Below are 21,853 nucleotides of genomic sequence, written 5' to 3' on the forward strand. Positions count from 1 at the left end.
TAAACCTCAGCCTGACGTGTCGCTTGAAACGCTGCCAGTTTTCTTCCAGGTTGTCACCTTCCCACTGCATAACCGGGCATTTGATGCCGCTTAAAGCCATGTTTCCGACGTTTTTGGTTTACTTCTGACACCATGTAATAGACGCGAGCTATACCGAAGTGCATTCGAAGTACATACATGTATCATCACAATTACTATCTTTTGAACTGATATCAAGACAAGGTGACAGCATTATCTTAATGACGGTAACATTACCAGCCCGTGAAGCATTGTCTAGTAAGTTCCTTCCAGCACGCTTTTCAAAGATGGAGATGCTCTCTTGTCTATAAGGAAGTTAATTGCCTCTATCTCAGGTGTGTTTTTATATGCTAATAAAAACTGACACTGATTTTATTATCTGCTCTTCTCAACATGAAGTAGCCTTTTTGAAAATGGGTCATTTTGCTTCTTGTAAAAAAATTTTCTCCTCTCCCCACCTCGTCCCTATAATAAGACAATGTATGAAGCAAGCATGGATAACGCATGGATAAGCATAGATAAAACATAGATAAAGCATGGATAAAGCATGGATAAAGCATGAATAAAGCATGAATAAAACATGGATAAAGCATGAATAAAGCATGGATCAAGCATGGATAAAGCATGGATCAAGCATGGATCAAGCATGGATCAAGCATGGATCAAGCATGGATCAAGCATGGATCAAGCATGGATCAAGCATGGATCAAGCATGGATAAAACAAGGATCAAGCATGGATAAAGCATGAATAAAGCATGGATAAAGAATAAATAAAGCATGGATAAAGCAGGGTTCCGTGGGATTACAAAAATAACACAAATTACCTGTTGCTAAGTCATCATTGTCACTTGTGTCCTTTTGGTCGGCAAACTGGGTCACAGGTCTTTCTGCTAGTACAGTTGTGTTTTTGTAAGAATCTGAGGATAAAAAGACACTGTCACCGAATAAGCAATGTTCTTTTTCTTTTAACACCATCAATAAATTATATTGCACTTTACAAACATTCTGGTAATGTGCAACAGAATTTCCATGTTATTAGCCCAGTGTGGGGACTCCCATATCAAAAGAATGGGGTGCACATCAGAGAGTCCCCTGGGGGTTATTAGGTCAAAATTATGAATATGAAGGGTGGTGAAGTAGAGAAAAAAAAAAATGCCTTCTTAATCAAACTATCCCATAGCTCTGATTTCTGTAGCATGAAGCAGCTATAAGAGTATTGCGTATCCTCCTAGATTGGATACTGGTCTATCTCACATCCTGTCAGGTTGCCTCAACAATTTGCAGATAGACATTGATGTACAGTTGCACCTGCTGTAAGCAACAAACCAAAATATCAAGCCTAGGTGATCACTAATGCCAGATTGGCACTTACCAGAGCTTAGACAATATTGAGTCAAAATTTTGCCTCATTAGCATATGGTAACTGCAGAGACTTACCCATGTGCCAACCCCACCTAACCCATGTAATAACTTTTATTAGCCACAAAAATATTCAAGCCTTCCAAAGTATTTAGTTAGAGTATTGCAATGCTAAAGTACCTAATAAGGCAAATGGAACAAGTCCCATATGTTACAAATTGAATCTTGAATATTGTCTAAATGTTAGGGGGACTGAACATGAACTAATTAAGGATTGGATTGCTAACTTTAAATTTGACAGCCCTTTTATGTTGTTGGTGATTTACATGTTAACTGTTGCCTGTTCTTGAGTGAACAGTGAATCAGGAAATCAGTTCTAATTTTCTGTAATTATAAGACATTTATGGTTGTCTCTTTTAAGACTGATGGGGTACATAGTATGTGCATTCTTCTTTAGTACATTTTTAAATGTTTTATTCATGTAAAATTCAATTTCAAGAAAAAATCCAGTACTTCCAAATAAGAAATTTCCATCTTTTTTACTAGCAAGGAATGTAACAATATTACAACACCTTTTATCCAATTTCTGCTCTATTTTCTGTCAAGTGGCTCCTTATGGGAGGTTAAAAATAAAAGAAAATTTCAAACTTTTAACTCTAAAAGTGGTTGCCGTCGCTTATGAGAGGTGGTTGCTCACAAGAGGTTCCAAATATAGTCATTTAACTGGAAAACTTTTAGTATTTTGGAAACCTGGTCGCTGAGGAGAGGTGGTACTCGCTTATGAGAGGTTGTCGCAACCAGATGTCAGACTGTATTTATCAGGTGGAGAGATGCACCATGAGAGTAAAGAGTCTTTCCCACGCACACCACACAGTCACAATGACCCTAGCTAGGGCTTGAACCAAGACTGCGAGCAGGCTCAGAGCAGGCTCACCTTTGAGTCATATGCCCATGGTGAAGAGGGAAGCGATCCAGCAGGGTGAAGTCTGATGAAGATCGAGGTGCCAAGAAAGTGAGCCTGCCTTGATCTCTGTTAGTAATTTTTTCATTTCTACTTCGCCTGAGTGAAGTGAGACACCATTGGTCAAAAAGCAGGAGGAGAGAAAACTGTCAATCTATTATGTGTGATGAAGGGTGATTATATTAGATCCCAATGGAGTCCATAATTAACCACAGGTTCTCAAGGTGCAATGTAAGTCATCCACATTTGGAGTTAGAGGAAGAGTTGAGTGTGCATATTATTTCATAACTGATGTCTTAAGGTGATTCCTCAGTATTACATTGCGCATCCCTACTGTGCATGATTTTCACATCATTAGCATGCACACAATGTAAGAGATTTCTCCCAAACTAAGCCCAAGAGCGTAATAAATGCTCATTTTCTCTTACATGAGCATGATGACCTATATTTTTTATTGCATAATGTTTGTGCACAAATTATCCGCTTTAAGTTAAAAAATTTAACAAAACATTGTTCGGAAGGAAAAAAAATACCTAAAACAGTGCACAAAAGCTGTTACTCGAGGAAGTGAATCATGACCTCGAAAATGACAATTCAAGGAACAATTTGAGCCAATGTCACTTAAAATTGTGTGATTTTTCTTTAAATTATATAGTAGTTCCAACTGTCCCAGACTTTCTACCAACCAAGATTTTTTCAAGTTTTACTTTTAATAACCTTTGCTTTCCATTACTGCATAATGTGACATTAATTGATGGGATGAAATGTGTAGTTAGGCATAAATTGGGTAAGAATGGTCCATGGTGACCTCTCCTTTTTATTGCATTTTTCGTAACGACGCTTGGTAGGGAACATTCACGGAAAGCTTCAAAAAAATTATTTGGCAACTTATATTTCTGAGGAATTACCTTAACAAAGTTCCAGTCTATTTCTGGATAAATTTCAAACTAAAGAGGGAGCAGGAAATAACAGTTAAAGGTGTGTTAATGAAACAAGACATACTTGTCGTATAATTTGCTAAATTACATATGGCAAGAGTGGTGGCAAGCAGGCAATGAAACAACATGAAGGCGTCTGCCTGTTTTATTTCATCATTTATGACTATTTATAATTCCTGTGAGTCTTTTTTTAAGCCGTTTTATATTTTTGTACTTTTAGCACATTTTATGCTTTTTATATATCTTTGTTTTAGTTTGTTAGCTTCTTTTTGAATATTTCTTATTATTATATGGCTTTGGCTTGTGGCCGATATAACGCGCGCTCTGATTGGCTAAGAGCGAGATCTGAGCGGTCATTATGCAGCGTAATGCCCACGGGCCGATTTTGGATTATGCAAATTAGGAAGAACCCGGCTCTGAAAATTCAATCAAAGTTTGCTGAGTCTTAAGTAATGCTAAACTTGCTAAGTGAAAAATACCATCGGCAGATCTGTCATGCATCCTGAGCAGAACACAATGAAGAAAATTATAAGATATCATCTTAGTCACAACAATTACAGAAATATTAAACTCAGTCACAGTTCTCATCGAATATACTCACTCGCTTTACACAAGCAAGGGTAAATCAGCTTCCAGGATCATCAGATGTAAACAATCAGGTGGTTTCTGTCGGTAGCAGTGTTTCTAATAACTGCCGGAAGTTTTAGATGTTCACAAGGCTTGAAAAGTTCATCCGTAAATCCCAGAATGAAGAAAGTGAAGATATGTTGTCGAAAGCCAATGCAAAGATCAAGCTGTTCTAAGCAGTGCATTCTGAAGCATTAGTATTTTGTTACACCGAAAGACCTTTGGTTTGGACTAATTTGAAGCACTTTCTGTCTTTTCCATGTGCGTTGACGTTTCGCCACAAAAGTCGGAAAAACTCCCCCATCAACTTGTGGCACCACGATACTAAAACACCTTTTTGAGGCTGTGACAATCACTTTTCCCATAAAGAAATGTGTATTTCTACAGAATACGTAATACAGTGGTGAAGTTCACTGACTGTGTAGTTTCGCCCTGGGTTTGAGACGATGAATGAATCGGTAAATGTGCGCATCGCCGGATGTAAACTGACGACTTCCACTTGAATAATTTTTTTCTTTTCTTTAATTCATGGGCCATATAATAAACAACTTAATAACCTCGACCGTGCAATCGTTATGGGAAAATCTCAAACCTTGGCCTACCGCATTGACCTCACTATTGCTCAGTCAATATGGCAAGGCCTCAGTTTGAGATTTTCCCGTAACGACCTCACTCGCGGTTATTAAGTAGTTAGTATTAGCACTCTATAAATGTATTATTACTATTATTATTATTATTATTATTATTACTATTATTATTATTATTATTATTATTATTATTATTATTATCACCATCAAAGACCAGATTGCCAGAGCAAGATCACTTGGAATCAAGTGTGTGTCCTCGCTAGGCATAAACTTTCACCGTCTTTCTTCACCAAAACTTTATTAACAACAGAAATTGTGTATGCATGTTGTTATGAAAAAGAATGAAAATTTTCCCACAAAATCTTCCAGGTTGGAAATGAAAAATTCACAGAGATCACAGCAGGCTCACTTTCGATCTTGCTTTCTCTCACTTTCTTAACCAATGGGAATATACAAACATAAAATCAGTGGTACTTTGTTTCTATTACCCAGTCTCCTCATCTTGAGTTTGTTTGAAACACTGAATACTTTATATGGCAATTGGAGAACTCACTCTTTAGCAAATATAGGCAGACAAAACAGATTTATTAAGAATAGTGTAAGGAGGCAAATCACAATGCAAATTATACATACCATCTGGATTACAAATAATATGTAACCCTTCCACTAAATTCTGAATCACCCTTTTGAACTTCTTGCATTCTGTGCTCCATGAGTAGGTCTTCCTGTAGTTCTCTCTGAGCAGCTTGGCATTGTTCTCTCTCTCTTCTGGGGTTTGGCTGGACAGCTGTTGGATCCTTTGAGCCCATTCCCCGGCATTATCTGTTTCAACAATAACAGAATCTCCACCCTTTACCTTCTCTAAAGCATCAGCTATTCCAGACTCATCAGATACAAGAACAGGAACACCAGCAGAAATGGCTTCCAAGGCAACCAATCCAAATCCCTCAGTGCGGGATGGTAATGTTACTAGGTCTGCTTCACGGAACATCATTTTAAGCTCATCTTGCTCGTTGCAATAACTACGGATTGTTAATTGGTTGCGCTTTACACATGAGTTGTCAAGAAACCATTGTTCTATATTCCGGTGTTCACCTGTAGATGAGCCAACAAATGTCAGCTTAAACTTCCCTCCAAGGGAACCAATGGCATCTGCGACAATGTCATAACCTTTCAGAGTTAGATCCTCAAAGCTTGCTCGGCCAAACATAAAAACATTGAATTTCTTTACCACTATAGTCAGCGGTGTTGATTCACTGCAGAACTTTTCCAAAATCCCAGGAGTAATCATCTCTACTTTAACATTTGGCAGACTTCTGCTGTACTTCTGCTGTAGCAGTGAACCCACAGCGACCACTGCATCTGCTACTTTGCATAGGGCAATTTCATCTTTATGTTTCTTCTCATTTTCTTCAATTGTGTCTACTGCACCGCTTTCCGTTAGTTTGAATTTTCCAAGATCTTCGCAAAAAACGTGGACGAAATGTACCCATTTGCACTTTGTCGCTCGGACGATGAAGAACGCAGGGGTTCCAAACTTTCTTCCATGACCTATCACGATGTCAGGACATGGAAGTTCCGGAGGTGGAATTTTTAACCAGTCCAATCGATCAGAAGATCCAGGAACACTCTGAGCCGTGATCAAATTAACTCCGTGTTGTTTGGCGTCTTCTCTATCCAACTCATCGCTTTGCGAGACGTAACAGTGAACCTTGATGCTATCACTCGATGTTTTCGCCAAATTGACAGCAAACTCTCTGTTGAAGGTTGACAAACCACCTTTTGACGACTTCCACTCGTTGCACAGAAACATAACATTGCAGACTTTCTGTTCTTCGACGTCACTGCTAGGGTTAGAAGTTCTTGATGTTTGTTCACAGTCCATGATGTGCGCTGAAAATTGCTACGAAGTTGAAACTGAGAACTTCCGGGTATTGTAGCTATGGGTGTTCCTTCTCGTAAGATGAAACTTTTAGGATACAAGATGAAGTTTACACCACCTACAACACTGCCAGAATATCTTGTTTGCCGCTGGCTGAATGCAGGCTTCAACAACATGTCGGGAGAGTCGTTTCAAGGGAAAAAAATACTCGTGACGGGAGGAGGGGGTTATTTTGGGCACAAGCTGGGAAATGCACTGAAGAAGAAAGGGGCAGAAGTACTTGCGTTTGATATTTCTTGGCCTTTAGATCAAACAGCATACAAGCAATTGGAATGTGTTCAGGTTCGATATGGGAGGAGCTTGTTTTCTGGGGTTACGTAAGAATTGATTTTATATATGAACAGTTACAAATTTAGTTTTAGAATAGTTTAAACTATATCAGGGCGTATCTAATCGATAGAAATCGATCACTGAAAATGTAATCGATTAATCGATAATACTCGATGGTACTCGATAATTGTCGATTGATCAGTCAATTTAATCGATTGAAATCGATAATCACATTTTTTGTCACATCGATGGAAATCGAAAATCAAAAACGTGATCTGATCTTATCATAACACTGCATAACATTTACCTTCAAGCTTACCTTCGAATCCGCTTTGTTGATAAAGATGATGTTACTTCTTTCTCCAATGGTAGCTACTTTTCTTATTTTTTTTTTCACCAGGATCACTGCTGTAAAGCTGTTTAAAGCAATATTTCAGCAGATTTCAGCCCAGCAATCCTATGGTGCTGTGTACTGTGTACTCGGATCAATCTTTGCTGTACTTACGGGTATTGAATAACGATGACTAACAAACAAAACAAAGGAAAACTTGTACTCTAGAATCATCAGAATCGTGGTTAATATCCGGAGTCACTACTGTAGAAATTGGCAAACTGTCGTCCGTTCTCCGAGAATTTAAAAGGGTAATTTTCAACCGCTTATGGGGAGGCGGGCATGGTGGCTTATGGAGCGTGGAGGGCTTGTTTAGATTTGTAAGCCACTGACCACAAAAATGATAACCTCAATATCTTTAATACAACATCTTTAATACACTAGAAAAGAACGAATTATGGTAAATTCTCGAAAACGTTTAGAGGATCACAATAATTTGTGGAACGGCTTACTAACCGAATTGAAGAGAACGAGGAGAGGACTCGAGATATCGTAACAACAAGTATGACTCTAATTGTGAAGGCGGAAACGATAGTTTCGTAACAGTTGCGTTGTTCATGTTTTAATCCTTTTCAGTTTCAAAATTTACTAAAAGTTCTATAGTCAATCTTAAATAAAGCCGTGTAAAGGGAATGCTTATCAGTTCAGTTTGGACTACTGTGTATTTGTTTGGGTGAGTTGTGACTCATTGTAGCATAAAACTGAGAACTTTATGAAAGAGAATCTTCGTCCATTTTCTTTTCGATCATTGTCGAACAAATCGATATAATCGATAGCTAATTACAGAAATCGATCAAAATCGATAGTCACAAAGACGCGAGTGATCGATTTCTATCGATTTCCGATATTAATCGATTGATTAGTATCGATTACGATCGATTACGTTCGATTTCTATCGAGTATCGAAAATATCGATTAGATATGCCCTGATTAGGCGTCAGTCAATTTCGGCAGTGCCCATCCCCCCCTGGGCTAACCCCCGGGCATTAGCATTTTTTTTAAATAAAATGGGCAAATTCCCCAGCATGAGGACACATAAGCTGTCTAAATACCCCAGGGTGGGGACGAAGAAAGAGGGCAAATGCTCCGCCCCCGGGATTGTCGTCTTCCAACACCTCTGCAGTTTTTTTATTAATCAGTGAATAAAACGTTCAGCTGTTCAGTATTTTAATGCAACGGTAAGACTTCAAGGACAACAGTACGTGTTAGTTGATTCTGATTATATTTATTTCTTTATATTTGTTTTTAACAGTTTGCTAGAGGATAGCTGGGATTGCGGCAAACGTGCCTCCAGCCGCCAGCGATGACAGTTGCCTGTTTTCACAGGCTACTTTTTCTGTAAAGAATCAAGACATTTCAAATGATGATGCATTGCATTTTAAGCTCGCAAGATCTGTCTTGAAGATCGCATCATTTGAATTCACAAACCTTAAGTATTTTAACTCCACTTTCATGAATTTAAAAAATGCTAGGCTAGTTTTGAATGCGAAATGCAAAATAGTCGTGTTTATGTCAGTGATTGCTTTGTGATAAACAAAATATAGTTCACCTTGTTGCTTATATTTATATGCTTACAAGTAATGAAGAAATATCTTAAATTGAGAAAACACACCTTTAAAACATCTACAAGTTTCTCTGGTGCTTGACGGATAAGTCATTGTTCGACAAACGCTCATCCATGGCACTTTCGAAAACACGTGTGTCAAATGCCCGGGGCTCGCCCCGGGGTACGCAAATGCCCAGCCCCCAGGCCACGATAAAATTGCAGATGCCCCACCCCCGGGACTGACAACGTGAGCAAATGCCCCACGGTTGCCCGGTGGAGGGGATGGGCACTGCTGGAATTGACTGATGCATTATATGTAAGAATAAATGTTAGCACTCTGTTATTCCTTCTTGGCCCTGTTTCGACAGCTTTCTGATGGGTCTCTTTGAACAATCAAAATCTATATAAAAGAGTGTATGTGTGTGTCTTGAGGGGGATCGGAAGGGAGGGGGTTGTAGTGGATGTGGTATAAAATGGTTTGATGAATTTTCTTCTCAGCAGTATGTCAACTGTGGTCGCATACTTCAAAGCTTTTAAGTGCTCAATTCCAATAGAACCCATCAGAAAGCTTTCAAATGTGCTTGGAAGATGTCAAAGATAAATCAGAACCTTAGTTTTTTAAGGAGAAATGGTCAACTGTGCTTTACCATAACAGTGTGCATGAGTTGAGTCAATCTGCTTATTTTCTTTACTACTGAGAAAGTTATGCTCAAAAAAATCAATTTCCTCAATAGCCATTGGGTAGTGTGAACAGAAAATAAATTATTTTGGATTGTTCATGTTTCAGTGTTCACCTGGAACATGAAATTTTCAAAGATCTTTGTGGAATTCACTCAAAAGAGACCTTCAAGGGAAAGGGATCGAGAGATGAAAAATGAAATTTATTTTTCATCAAAAGGGGTCTTCAAAAGGAGAGCTTTTATCCTTTTCTCCCTCCCACTCAAACAACTGACCATCTTTATATCAGAATTTAAGAAGGAACTTAAGGATAAAAATGGAGTGACTCAAGCACTAGCTCTAATGTGATCTAAGCATTCAAAGGTTTGTATGTTTTGTGTAGGGTGACATAACCAGGAAAGAGGATGTGGATAAATTATTCAGTGGTCAATGTATTGATGCTGTGTTTCACAGTGCGTCATATGGAATGTCTGGAAGGGAACAAGTTAGTAAATGATGAATTCATAACCAAATTACTGAGAAGGGAAAACATGCCTGTGAAAAGGGCCTTGTAGGATATATTCTAGGAAGTAAATTGCATTAAAACTTGTCACCAAAAGTGAAATCTACTAGCAGATACTATATCTGGGACCAATTTATTTACAGTTAAATCCGTAATAGGCTATTATAATAAATGTTCACCCCTAGGGAATAGGATTGTAGCTGGCCACCTAACAGAGGTAAAAACAGTAGAAGATCCCTTATGGGACTTTGATTACTGGCCATCTAAAGGGTGGCCACTTAATAGGGGTTCAACTGTATTTACTGTTTTCAACCTGAAAAATGTCAGGTTTTATATCAATTTCACAAGTTTGATACAATCTCTGTGTCTAGTCTGTATGGGTACATTGGCAATCCTTCGTAAATACCATGAAATAGAGAGATGATCACTTGTGATGTACAATACATAGTGTGTCAAAAGCCATAACAGCTCTTTATGATCACTGGATTTGAACTGTTGGTTTTTTTGCAAAGAATTTTATACAGTCAGTTACTGAATACAAGCCTGCTAAAAAATCCTCTATTTTTGCCGTAAAGCATAAACAGTAAAATCAGTGATAATGGTGTATGGATTTTTAGTTAAACAGGGAACAGATAGAGAAGGTCAATATTCTAGGAACCAAGCATGTTATTGAAGGTTAGTAACTACATATTAGATTTTAATATAAATACGTAATATTAATGTAACTTATAAACATGTAAGATGCATAGTGGTATTACCATTTATTGCACAAGTCATATAATTTCATTTTGATATATGTTATATTTTAAATTTTTGAGTTTTAGTTAGCAGATAAAGAGGCGCATAAAATGTAGAATGCTTTTAAAATATTATTATCAAAATGACTTTTTTCTCAATACATTATTATGACAATTTTCTAAATTGAACCTTATGAGCAAATATACTCTTTTTAATTCGTCACATAATCAGTCAATTTTTAAGTTTCAGAATGTCTGTGGTGATGCTTGACCTTTTCTGATTTAATTTTTAATACATATTTATAATTTATGTGGTTAATTTTATTTGTAGCCTGCTGCCAGTATAATGTGGCTCATCTCGTTTATACGAGCACTTACAATGTGGTTTTTGGTGGACAGGTGATTAGAAATGGCGATGAATCTTTACCTTACTTACCTCTATACAAGGTAATCCTCCTGCTGTAGTTGTACGAAAGCAGTTAATTTATAGGCTTAATATGTCTCCTCACTCAAAGCATAGTTAATAGCTTTGAGGAATGGTTATTGAGCCGACAAAGTTCTTTGTTTTTTTCCCCGTATTTTTCATTTCAATGGTGTGCACAAAAAACATTTACGGCTGTTCTCTTATGTCTGAGGAACTAACCTATAAATTCATTTTGGCTACATTATAGTTCATGAAGTGTGTGTGAGCGTAAAAAAAAGGATTGCGAATGATCGTGAAATAAGCCTAATAGCAGCTTTGTTTACTTATTGCTGGGCTTCATAACCATTCTTCCCAATAAACTATTCACAAAGCAAATTTTCCCTCTAGTTCTTATTTTAAGTTTGAGATTAACCAAGTAGGTTGTGCTGTGGCCTGCAACTGTAATAATTATTTAATTTTGTGTTAGACTCTGAATTATGTGGTCTGGGATTAAAGCCATGCCAGGGTCATTGTATTTTATCTGGTTAGGGTGCCTTGTTCTCACAGTACTCTTACCACCCAGGTATAAGGAATTGGAAACCAACAGTAAGTGAAATGCTGGGTCGGCAATCCCTTCATTGGAGTAGCATCCCATCCAGGGGAAGTAGAAATTCTCTTGTTCACTTGATGCCACAGAAATCTAAACTGGAGTTAAGCACCAGCATTTTAAGACACTCTAAGCTCTGAAAAAGCTTTCATTAATGACAGATACATATGCCTCTGATGCCGTGAAAAACAGTGGAAATTATGTTCATCTGTGATCATCTGGCAGTCCATGCACTTTTTGGATCTTTATCAGTAGCTGGGCATACACCCTTATATAAAAACAGTACCAATGTATGACAAAAATACCCTTATGTAATTTACCTCAAAGGAATTCCCTTATATAATGAACTGTTACAACCGCCAGTTATAAGACCCCTTAAAACCACCGGTTATAAGACTCCTTAAATCTGCCGGTTATAAGACTCCTTAAAACTGCCGGTTACAAGATTCCTTAAATTTGCCAGCTATAAGACTCCTTAAAACCGCCGGTTACAAGATTCCTTAAATCGGCTGGTTATAAGACTCCTTGAAACCGCCGGTGACAAGACCCCTTAAAACTGCTGGTTATAAGCCTCCTTAAAAGCGCCGGTTATAAGGAGTCTTATAGCCGGCGGATTTAAGGAGTCTTATAACCGATGGTTTTAAGGAGTCTTATAACCAGCGGTTTTACAGCGTCTTATAACCGGCGATTTTAATGAGTCTTATAACCGGCGGTTTTAAGGAGTCTTACAATCGGCAGGTTTAAGGAGTCTTATAACTGGCGGGTTTAGCAGTTTGTTATATAATGGAATTTCTTTGAGGTAAATTACATAAGGGTATTTTTGTGATACATTGGTACTATTTTTATATAAGGGTGTATGCCCAGCTACTGATAAAGATCCCACTTTTTTACCAGTATTCAATCTCATTTTTCATTAGCATCCTGATCATTATTCCAGAACAAAGTCTATAGCTGAACAATTTGTTTTAATCGCCAATGGTTCAAATCTGCAAGGTGAGTTTTACTGTACTTTCAGTAAGACCTGGCACCTGCTGGAGGCCCAGTAGGTATTATGTTATGAATTGCCAGCTATTTAATGTTAGCCGTTGTCATACTTTGGCCCCGAAAGTAAGTTGTTTGGGCCTCACTTATTCTAACCTTACTGATAGCACCGGTTCTACAAGCAGAGAACACACCTCCAATTTGCAAAATGGCTCATAATTCACAAATCACAAATCACATTTAAACCTGTTAAAGTGAACAACTGTTTCCTGAGAAATCTCCTGAGGTGATTTTTGGAAGAAAAAGATGCAACTGTTGATTGAGCATAGTTTTTGATAGATGCAGTGTGTTAATTCTTAATCGTATCTATAATGAAATTCTTGATCGTGATTGGTTCTCTGCGTGCCTATTTGCCATATAATCAACACGCGATCACATGGGCATCCAATCTGAACTTTTTATGATTGGACACCTATAATTGTATACCCATGTGATTCGCACATCAATTGCGTGCACTTTAATCATGTCTTTCTTTGTAATGTTTCCTACAGTTTTCAAAACTTATGAAACATGCTACATACGTTTTCACTCAAAAGAAGTTTTTAAAAGACATTTTGAATTCTGAAATTTGTTATAGATACGATTCTTTAGTAATTGGACCTCATGTTGTACAGTTCATGGAGAAATCGTGCTTGTAATTTCAAATCGGCCTTGTGCTTCGCACTTGCATTCAGTTATCATGGTAGGTGGATTGACAGTGTTTGGAAATCGTGCTCTTATGCTTGCGCTTTGAAAGAAAACCCCATCAACCTATACATTTTCTGAAAGCTTAATAGTTATAGAATACAATCATATCTTTGAAATTTTCTAAAAAGTTATTGTCGCAGTGATATTAAAAGAAATACCCAGAAACACTGCTTCGCTTAAACTGGTTCGCTTCCAAGTGTGAATTATCAGAGCGGCGCAATTTACATCGGAAATGTTTTCTCACACATCACCCTCAAAAATCATGTCTGCGATTTTCCAGATGTGGTTTGGTTTTTTTTCTACACCCTCCTAAACTTTGATATTTTTAATCTGGACGTTTCCTTCTACAAAAGAGGCCATAACTTTGAAACAGAAGCGAAATTAAACAAAGCCCGACATGGTTTTTCGAAGGAGGTATCCTAGAACATACCTGCTGATTTTCAGCCAATTCCATCCGAAGACACACGTAAACAAACTAAAAATGTTCATCCTTATATGCAGTTTTATTTTATCGAGAAAAACACAAAAAACCTTTTATGAGATTTGTATGGATAGGTGTTAAAAATCCCCTCATCACTGACAGATGTTGGCATGGGTCAGTTTACCAGAACAATGGGTTATGACAACTTGAAATAAACAGACAACTAATATTCTGGCGTGGAAACCCGCGTTGCAGTGAAGTCGTCTGAGAAGGGACAAACTACAGGACAGTTAAACTGCCGTGATCTTTTACTTAAAAGATTTCGTCGGCAGCATTGGTATTATGTTGCTTAAGTTTAGGCTCCTTCGTTCTCCAGACATTTTTTGAAACCATGCCTTGTGAAGCCAAAAAGCATGAAAAAGAGGAAATCTCAAGGTCTACATTGTCAACATCTACATCTGTGCTTGACTCTCTCGTTGTGGAAGTTTCGGAATCACGTCCGCTCTACAACAATTTCGTGCAACTAGCACTTGTTGTATTTTGTCCTTTAGCTTCATTGGCAGGACTAGTGTCCTCGAGTTCCTTCAACCATTCTTCTTGGTTACAGTGCGACCCATGGTCACTCAGGGCTAAAGATCTTGTTCGACGCTGAACCTGTGGGTTCCACCAGATTTTCGCCTCTTTGGCCTCTTCGAAGACTAAAATGGGCAAGAATTTTTCATCCTGACATGAAGAAAATTTGACAAGAACGAAAGCCAACTTGTGATGAAACAACCAGATCAAGAACAGTTTGTGTGCACAAATGAAATATCACTGACCGCAATTCGCATTACTTGTGACAACTGGCGGTGAATTTTAATTAGGTGTCAACGCACTGTAAGGGGTAATAATATTCAAAAATAGTTTTTTTGCTTCAACTTAGAAAGTAAAAAAGCCCTTTTCCCCATTCTTTTTGCAAGATATTTATCTCAGTCTTCTCAATTTGAACAGCCAAAAAACGCGTTTTTGCATTTTTCGTAAAGATCCACCTACCATGATACCTTAATTGTCTGAGTTTGACATTACTCGCTGGACTACTCCCTGAATTCTACTCCACTCAGTCCAATTACTATTACAAATCAGGCAAGAAAAAATTGCAGATTGTTCACGTGTCACTTGCCCAAGGATGTTGAGTATTCTGACACATTTTTGCATCCCTGAAAATATTACAGATGGAAAAACCCTTAAGACCTGTGCTCTGCGACCAGCTGGAATTTATGGAGAAGGTGAATTGAGACATTTACCTAGAATTGTGGTAAGTGAAAATCAAATGGCATATAAATTGACTGTATAGAGGGAAAAGAGTGTTATGTTTTAAATAGTATTGTTAAATTATAGCTCAGCTGTGTTAATCCACAAACATGCATCGCCTGTCCACCCAACCATCCACCCAAAGCCCATTCAACTAAGAGGGTTTTTTCTTTTTACCAAAAAATAACTCAATAAGCATGTGTTTTGAGAGGGTTTCCATTGTATTTCATATAATTGATAACTTTAAATCCTTATTTCAAGAAAAAGCAGTCAAAATCTGCCCCATTGCAGAACGTTTTTGTTTTATAATAACATAATGTGCTGTTGCTTTTCTTACATTTCCAGTCATACATCGAGAGAGGACTTTTTGTCTTTACATTTGGTCAGGATGGTGCAGTTGTTGACTTTGTTCATGTTAATAATTTGGTTGAAGCTCATATTTTGGCAGGAAAAGTTCTCATGGAAGCTAATTCAACAGCTGTGAGTATCTAAAGAAACTGCATTAAGTTTGTTCATGTCTGTACAATATCAAGCAAATAATATAGAGACCTGTGGGTAATATTCTGACATAATGACACTGCATCAAAACAGCAACAAAGAGGCAAATGAAATAACAATAAACGACAAGGCTTGAGATAAAATTCTGTTGGTGATGCAACGACCTAGTTCTGAATCATTGCTATCTTAAGAGAGGCAGATGTAATCCTTTAACAGGGACTCAATACTGTTTGTATCAGATTATAAAGCATGGAGATTTACAGTCCCTTAATATAAGTGTGACACTGTTATGTATTTAGATGCTATTTTTCACTGTGCAAGTTTTTCTTGACTGACATATTTGTATGTCACACAAAGGCTGCACTCTGCTTGTGTAAGCTGCTCTTGTCAATTTTCAATCCAAGGGATCGAAAACACCATGTCTGAAGCTCCAGTTTTTGAAGCAATTAATGCAGTCAGTTAAGAGGCATGTTATTATCCATCCTTCCTAAGTTGACTTTTAACAATATGATTTATAATGATTATGTGAAGACAAACTTTGTGTCATTAAAATTATTATCATGATTGTTATTAATTTATTTTTTTATTCAAATGATCTTCCAGGCAGGAGAAGCATATTTTATATCTGACAACTCACCAATTAACAATTTCGAGTTCTTCAGACCTTTAGTAAGTTACAGCTAGTGTGTTTAATGTTTGACTGCGTGTATGTCAAGATGATATTTAATGAAAGTTTTCTTTCTTAAGGAGGAGGCATGGTGGCTCCCAAGTAAGCTTGATTAGTTAAAGACTAAAGACAGGATACATATAGTACTGAAAGCCAAAGAGTGCATGTTAATTAGCAAAAAAAGTATTACAAGACTTAGTTAACCCTGACTCTATAACATGTTCACTGATAGCACCTTGCTTTGTTTTGTCTTGGTAGACTGAAGGTCTGGGATACACCATGCCCAAGTTAAAGGTATCAATTACTCTGGTCTATTTGGTTGGTAAGTTAGATTCCATTCAGACCACTACACTGGTTGACTTGTCAATATCTGTCCAATGGTCTGTTAAATTAGTTCATAGCAAATAACTTACTGGTATGTTAAGAGTACTGTAAACTTCCAAAAGTAGCGACTTGCCAAAAATAGCGAGCCTTCCAAAAGTAACAAGCCTGCCCCTAATCACCCCACTTCTCAGAAAATAGTGAGACCCAGGTTCAATAGAATGTTTATTTTAATTTCCAATCAATAGTCAGGCGATAGTTACATGTGTTAACTTGATATAAGGTGCTCTCCAACAAGGGAAGGGTCGCTTATTCCACAAAGTGTTGTGAAATGTCAATTTGTGCCACTTCAGTTAATGTTGTGCCGTGTTAACAAGTAACATGAACGTAATATAGGAAACTTTGATCCAAATTGATATTATTTTTAATAGGAGTGTATTAAAAGCACACTGAGATACTGTTACAGATGACCAACATGGCTGTGCATAGTGAAGTACAAACAGCCAACATAAAATCTAATTTTCTCTTGAAACAGTTAATGGTGTCTAGCTAGCTTTCCTGTTGACCACTGACAACATGGTCTAGACATGAACAGCTCACCCATGTGGCAGTAATATAGATTTAAACTGGAGGAAGAGTCCGGTCATACCAACCTTATATAACATTTTTTCTCCCTGAAAGTTATGACCCTTTGAAAGTAATGACCACCCCACCCCCCCCCCCCCCTGAAAGTAACAAGCCCCAAAGGCGGCTAAGTTTGCAGAAGAATATTTTTGAAGATCATTTTTTGGTATTGTTTTTACAGTGCAGTTGAGACCGTCTAAGACTTTTGAACCAAACACTTAATATATGAGTTTGTTTGTAATCAGATCAATCCTAACAGTTCAATTTATGGTCATAGGAGCAGGATAATTTAATTGACTTGGATGGCACATCAAACAAGCAAGAGACAAAAATAATCTTCGTGAATAATGACGTCCAGAAACAGGTTTTAATGTTTTGGTCAAAACTCTTGCTCTAACTGGTCAATGAGTGTTGGGTGGTCTGTTAATAAAGTAACTGTTACGCTAGAAGTTGTAATCATTGATTTCTTTTTTTTTTTCTAGCATTCCTAACAGAATTGGTTCACTCAGTGTTAGGAAAATATATTTATAACTTTCAACCATTCCTTACAAGAGCAGAGGTAAGTAAATTGCTGCATAAAATATCTTAATATTTGTATTCTTTTGACAAGTACCTAATGACTAAAAATTTTTTTGGTGTGAAAATCAGAATGTATGGAAAACCCCTGTCCCTTTCAAGAAATTCTTTTGTTGATGGGTGGCACAGTGGCCTAATGATTAGTGGACTAGGCTAGCATCTGTCTGTTAAGGGTACCAATAAACTGTTTGGTTACTCAGTCCTGTGATAGACTAGCATCCCATCCAGGGGGAGGTAGCATTACTCTTAATCTCCTCATCCTTAAGGAAATAAGCATCAGCTCCAGTACTGTGGGCTATTTTGACCCAAGTGGATATTTTTACCTTCTTTTCACAACATCCACAAAAGAGAACCCAACTTACACTTTCTGGTATAAGCTTACATAATCAACAGTAATGGAGGATAATAATATTTTGAATGGTAGACGAGACTTACTCTTGTCTAGCCTTGTTCAACAAAATGTTCTGACAATGTTTTTTTTCTCGTCACTATTTAAACTTTCTTTCTCCTTTTGATTAGGTGTACAAATCGGGAGTAACACATTACTTTAGTATGAAGAAGGCCCGTGATGATCTTGGTTACAATCCACAGAAATACACACTTGATGGAGTAACAGAATATTTCAAAAAGAATGGCCACGGAAGACAGAAGCAGCGCTCTCATCTTCTATATTATTTAGTTAATGTTGTCATAGGAATTATGTGTGCTTGTTTGCTTCTGGCTTGGCTTCCTAGAGTAGATACCTGAGTAGTTTCTAGAATCATTACATATTAGTGGTATTATAAATTGTGTTCTCCTCAACTGGAAGTGATCCTTTAAACTAAAAAGACGGAAATGTCAATTTTCTTATTTGCATCAAACATGATCTAATTCCTCTCTCCCTTTTTAATCTACCCAGAATCAGCATTCAATTTACCAATCCAAAAAAATATGGGAATAGAGAGGACTGTCTAGTGACAACTAATAAAATAATAACAGCTGGTAAGAAATATACTTCTAGCTGGTGATTTATTTGTTAAGAAAGTATAGGTTGAAGATTAAAATCTTGCAGATTAGAAGAGTGGGTGACTTATCAAGCCAGTGCTAACTCCTGTTTCTAGATTTGACCAGCATTAAGTTCTGATTGGGCTGTTTTAATAGTCCATTACAGGAAACCCCCAGGTACTTTGTGAGATTGCCCCAACAGTCTGCAAATATCCACTTTATACTCCTGGGTGACAAGAGGTTCTCTTAGCACTCGAACACAGACCTCTAATACCAGAGTCCAGTGCTCTGACCATTGGAATGTCAACAAAATATAGTAATTCCCACAGGGCCCTTACTCTCAAATCACTCTGGGTATTGTTAAGTTATGGGAAACAAGGTGACTGCAGAGGTGAAGGGGAGCAAGAGCCCCAAGTAAGCGAGTGTAAAAGTTATTACTGTGGGGAGGGAAGGTCGCTGATCCCTGAGTCCTCCAGCAAATCATGAAAAATAGAGTGTGTGAATTGGGAAAATCAATGTTTAAACAGACAAGGTTAGCAGCATAACATGTGACCGATAAAAACAACTAGGCCCATGGAAAAGAAAATTAGGGTGCTTGCTCATGTGGGCCCAGGTGAGAATAATACTGTATTGTCAACATTGAAAAGTGCCTTAGTATTTCCCCTTTTGGTATTCCCTCTTGTTTTTATGCAAATGTACATTGTATATTTTTTTTCAAAAGACATCTTCATCTTCTACACAAAATTACTGCACAGGAGTATATTTAGAGAATGAGGCTTGTGCAGTAGATTTGCACATTGTCATCATTTGACCACAGCTACTACAGTTCCTTTCAAATGTTCTTTATTATGTAAATTTTGAAGCCCCAGTGGGGTTTAAATAACAACTCGATAACCAGATAACAAGTATTCTGGTAGTTGTAGTCAAATGATGCCATAGTGCAAATCATGTATAAGGGAGTGATGACTCTAGGTACCTACTGATTTCATAATTTATTCTTCTATACAACAATAGACCATTTTACAGTTGTTTGCTCAGTGACCTGGTCTCTGAATGGCAGCGAGGCTGAAGGTGACCTTGTTTTGATACAGACCTCACCACTTTTGTTGTGTAAATCAAGTTGTTCTCCTGCTAACTAGTTGGCATTTGATTGAGAAAAGCAGAGAGGTCTGTATCAAAGCTAGGTCACCTCCAGCCTCGCTTACATTCAAAGGCCAGGTAACTGAGCACACAATTGTAAAATGGCCTATTAAATTTTCATATTACTGATTAGTGCTTTTAAAACAACTGGAGAAGTAATGACAAAACTGTTATGCAAGCCAATCTTGACCTTCATCCTCAAGTAAGCATGCAGGTAGGCTGAGGAACTGCAACTCTGACATTGCAAATCACTACCGGTACTGACCACAATAATTCCTAAGTAGGCACAATTGGCTTAACACAACATACCATAATATTTTATTCAAGATACAATAAAATAAATTCGAAAACAGCCCTAAGAAAATATGCGCACTGACTGGTTAAAAATCGTGTTTCTATAACTCGATGGAAACACAGAACTAGCACGAGCTGTTGATGTAATGATGGTGCGAGCAAAGAGAATTTCCATTTTGATGATCAAAGTAACAAACCTGTTTTTCTTTTCTTCATCGCGGTGTTTTCTAAAAGAAATAGAAAACATGTTCTCTGTGTTTCTATCCAGTTATAGCAACACTCCATAAAGTTTGGGAGAATTCAAAAAAGCTGTGGAAACACTCGCCTGCAGCTCGTGTTCCCACAGCATTCCTCATTCTCCCAAACTTCCACTTGTGTTTCTATAACTCGATAGAAACACGGTACACGTTTTTTATTTCTTAAATAAAACACATCTTGAAAAGAAAGGGACAGTTAAGGTTATGGAACAACAACTCAAACATAATTTGGAGCTGTAGCTAAATTACATCCAAATGCCTCACTTACATCCTTATATTTTATTTACATCTGTACATTCAACCAAATATCAGGAAAAAAGGACAGGACTTCCTTAGAATGAAGGTAATAATATTATATTAACACTATTTTGAGTATTAAATTTAATCCTTGCTAACAAAATTACCACAAAGTATCTTTAGTTATTGATTGTAAAATTAGCAATAGTAATTGGACTGAGTGGAGTACAATTCAGGGAGTAATGGTATCTGTAACAAAATTCTTGATCGTGATTGGTTCTCCACATGCCCATTTGTCATGTAATCAGCACGCGATCACGTGGGTGTCCAATTACAGGTATCCAATTTGAACTTTTTGTTATTGGATACCTGTAATTGGATACCCATGTGATTCGCACGTCAATTACGTGCACTTTAATGGCTTTGTACAGGTTTGAAAAACTTATGAAATGCGCTACAGACGTTTTCGCTCAAAAGAAGTTCTCAAAAGACATTTGTTATTCCAAAATTTGTTATAGATACGATTAATTAGTAACTGGACCCTGTGTCGTACAATTCAGGGAGTAATCATGCTCGTAATTTCAAATCGGCCTTGCACTTTGCACTCGTCCAATTTTGAAATTACTCACATGATTACTCCCTGAATTGTACTCCACTCAGTCCAATTACTATTATTAATCATGAGAGTAATTTCAAAATCGGATGAGCGTGAAGCGTAAGCTGATTTGAACTTACGAGCACAATTACTCACTGAATTGTATAATGTGAGGTCCAATTACCAGTCAATCATATCTACAACAAATTTCTAAATTAAAAAAGTCTTGGGAGAAATTCTTTACAGCGAAAAAGTCAGTAGCTCTTTCCATGAGCTTTAAAAACTATACACAACATTAAGAAGAAACCATTAAAGCCCACGTAACTGATATGTGAATCACTTTACGTATCCAACTACAGGTATCCAATTACAACTTTTTGTAAATGGATACCTGTACTTGGACACTCACATGAACGCGCCCAATTTTGTCACAAATAGGCACTCGGAGAATCAGTCATGATCATGAATTTTGCTATAGAAGGATACAATGTGTAAAATCAGTACAGTCGCACTGATTTGGAAATAAGGGCTAATTGCATTTTAACCATCTCATTTTTAACATATTTAACATAGTTATCAGTCTTTGATTACTTCTTATATTAATACCTAATGGACTACAGTATCAGCCTGGGATCACTGCAAAAACAAATAACA

The 21,853-nt window shown here is 37.3% G+C and overlaps 2 protein-coding genes across 4 annotated transcripts in view; one reads left to right on the forward strand and one right to left on the reverse strand.

Annotated features, from left to right (window-relative positions):
- The window catches only part of LOC145491344 (uncharacterized), a 515,242-nt gene extending 508,866 nt beyond the window's left edge, over positions 1-6,376 (reverse strand). The window contains exons 1-2 of the mRNA XM_081470516.1: positions 5,125-6,376; positions 844-936 (exon numbers count right to left, since the gene is read on the reverse strand). Of these exons, the coding sequence (XP_081326642.1) occupies positions 844-936; positions 5,125-6,376 (1,345 nt within the window). The remainder of the gene's footprint in view (positions 1-843; positions 937-5,124) is intronic.
- Positions 6,377-6,433: 57 nt separating this feature from the next.
- LOC145491369 (short-chain dehydrogenase/reductase family 42E member 1-like) lies at positions 6,434-21,843 on the forward strand. 3 transcript variants are annotated; one of them, XM_081470551.1, is made up of 12 exons: positions 6,649-6,715; positions 7,104-7,210; positions 9,701-9,802; positions 10,438-10,495; positions 10,889-11,004; positions 12,485-12,560; positions 14,928-15,010; positions 15,352-15,486; positions 16,108-16,173; positions 16,430-16,493; positions 17,599-17,675; positions 18,212-21,843. In XM_081470551.1, exons 2-12 carry the CDS (start codon positions 7,163-7,165, stop codon positions 18,437-18,439), a joined length of 1,053 nt encoding a protein of 350 aa, XP_081326677.1. In that variant the 5' UTR covers positions 6,649-6,715; positions 7,104-7,162; the 3' UTR covers positions 18,440-21,843. The 3 variants fall into 3 exon arrangements, with proteins under 3 accessions (XP_081326676.1, XP_081326678.1, XP_081326677.1); XM_081470550.1 differs by lacking the exon at positions 7,104-7,210 and having other exon boundaries at positions 6,434-6,715; XM_081470552.1 differs by lacking the exon at positions 7,104-7,210 and having other exon boundaries at positions 6,623-6,750.
- Positions 21,844-21,853: the final 10 nt, after the last annotated feature.

The sequence above is a fragment of the Orbicella franksi genome, chromosome 6, assembly GCF_964199315.1.
Source record: "Orbicella franksi chromosome 6, jaOrbFran1.1, whole genome shotgun sequence".
In the NCBI taxonomy this organism is placed as follows: domain Eukaryota; kingdom Metazoa; phylum Cnidaria; class Anthozoa; order Scleractinia; family Merulinidae; genus Orbicella; species Orbicella franksi.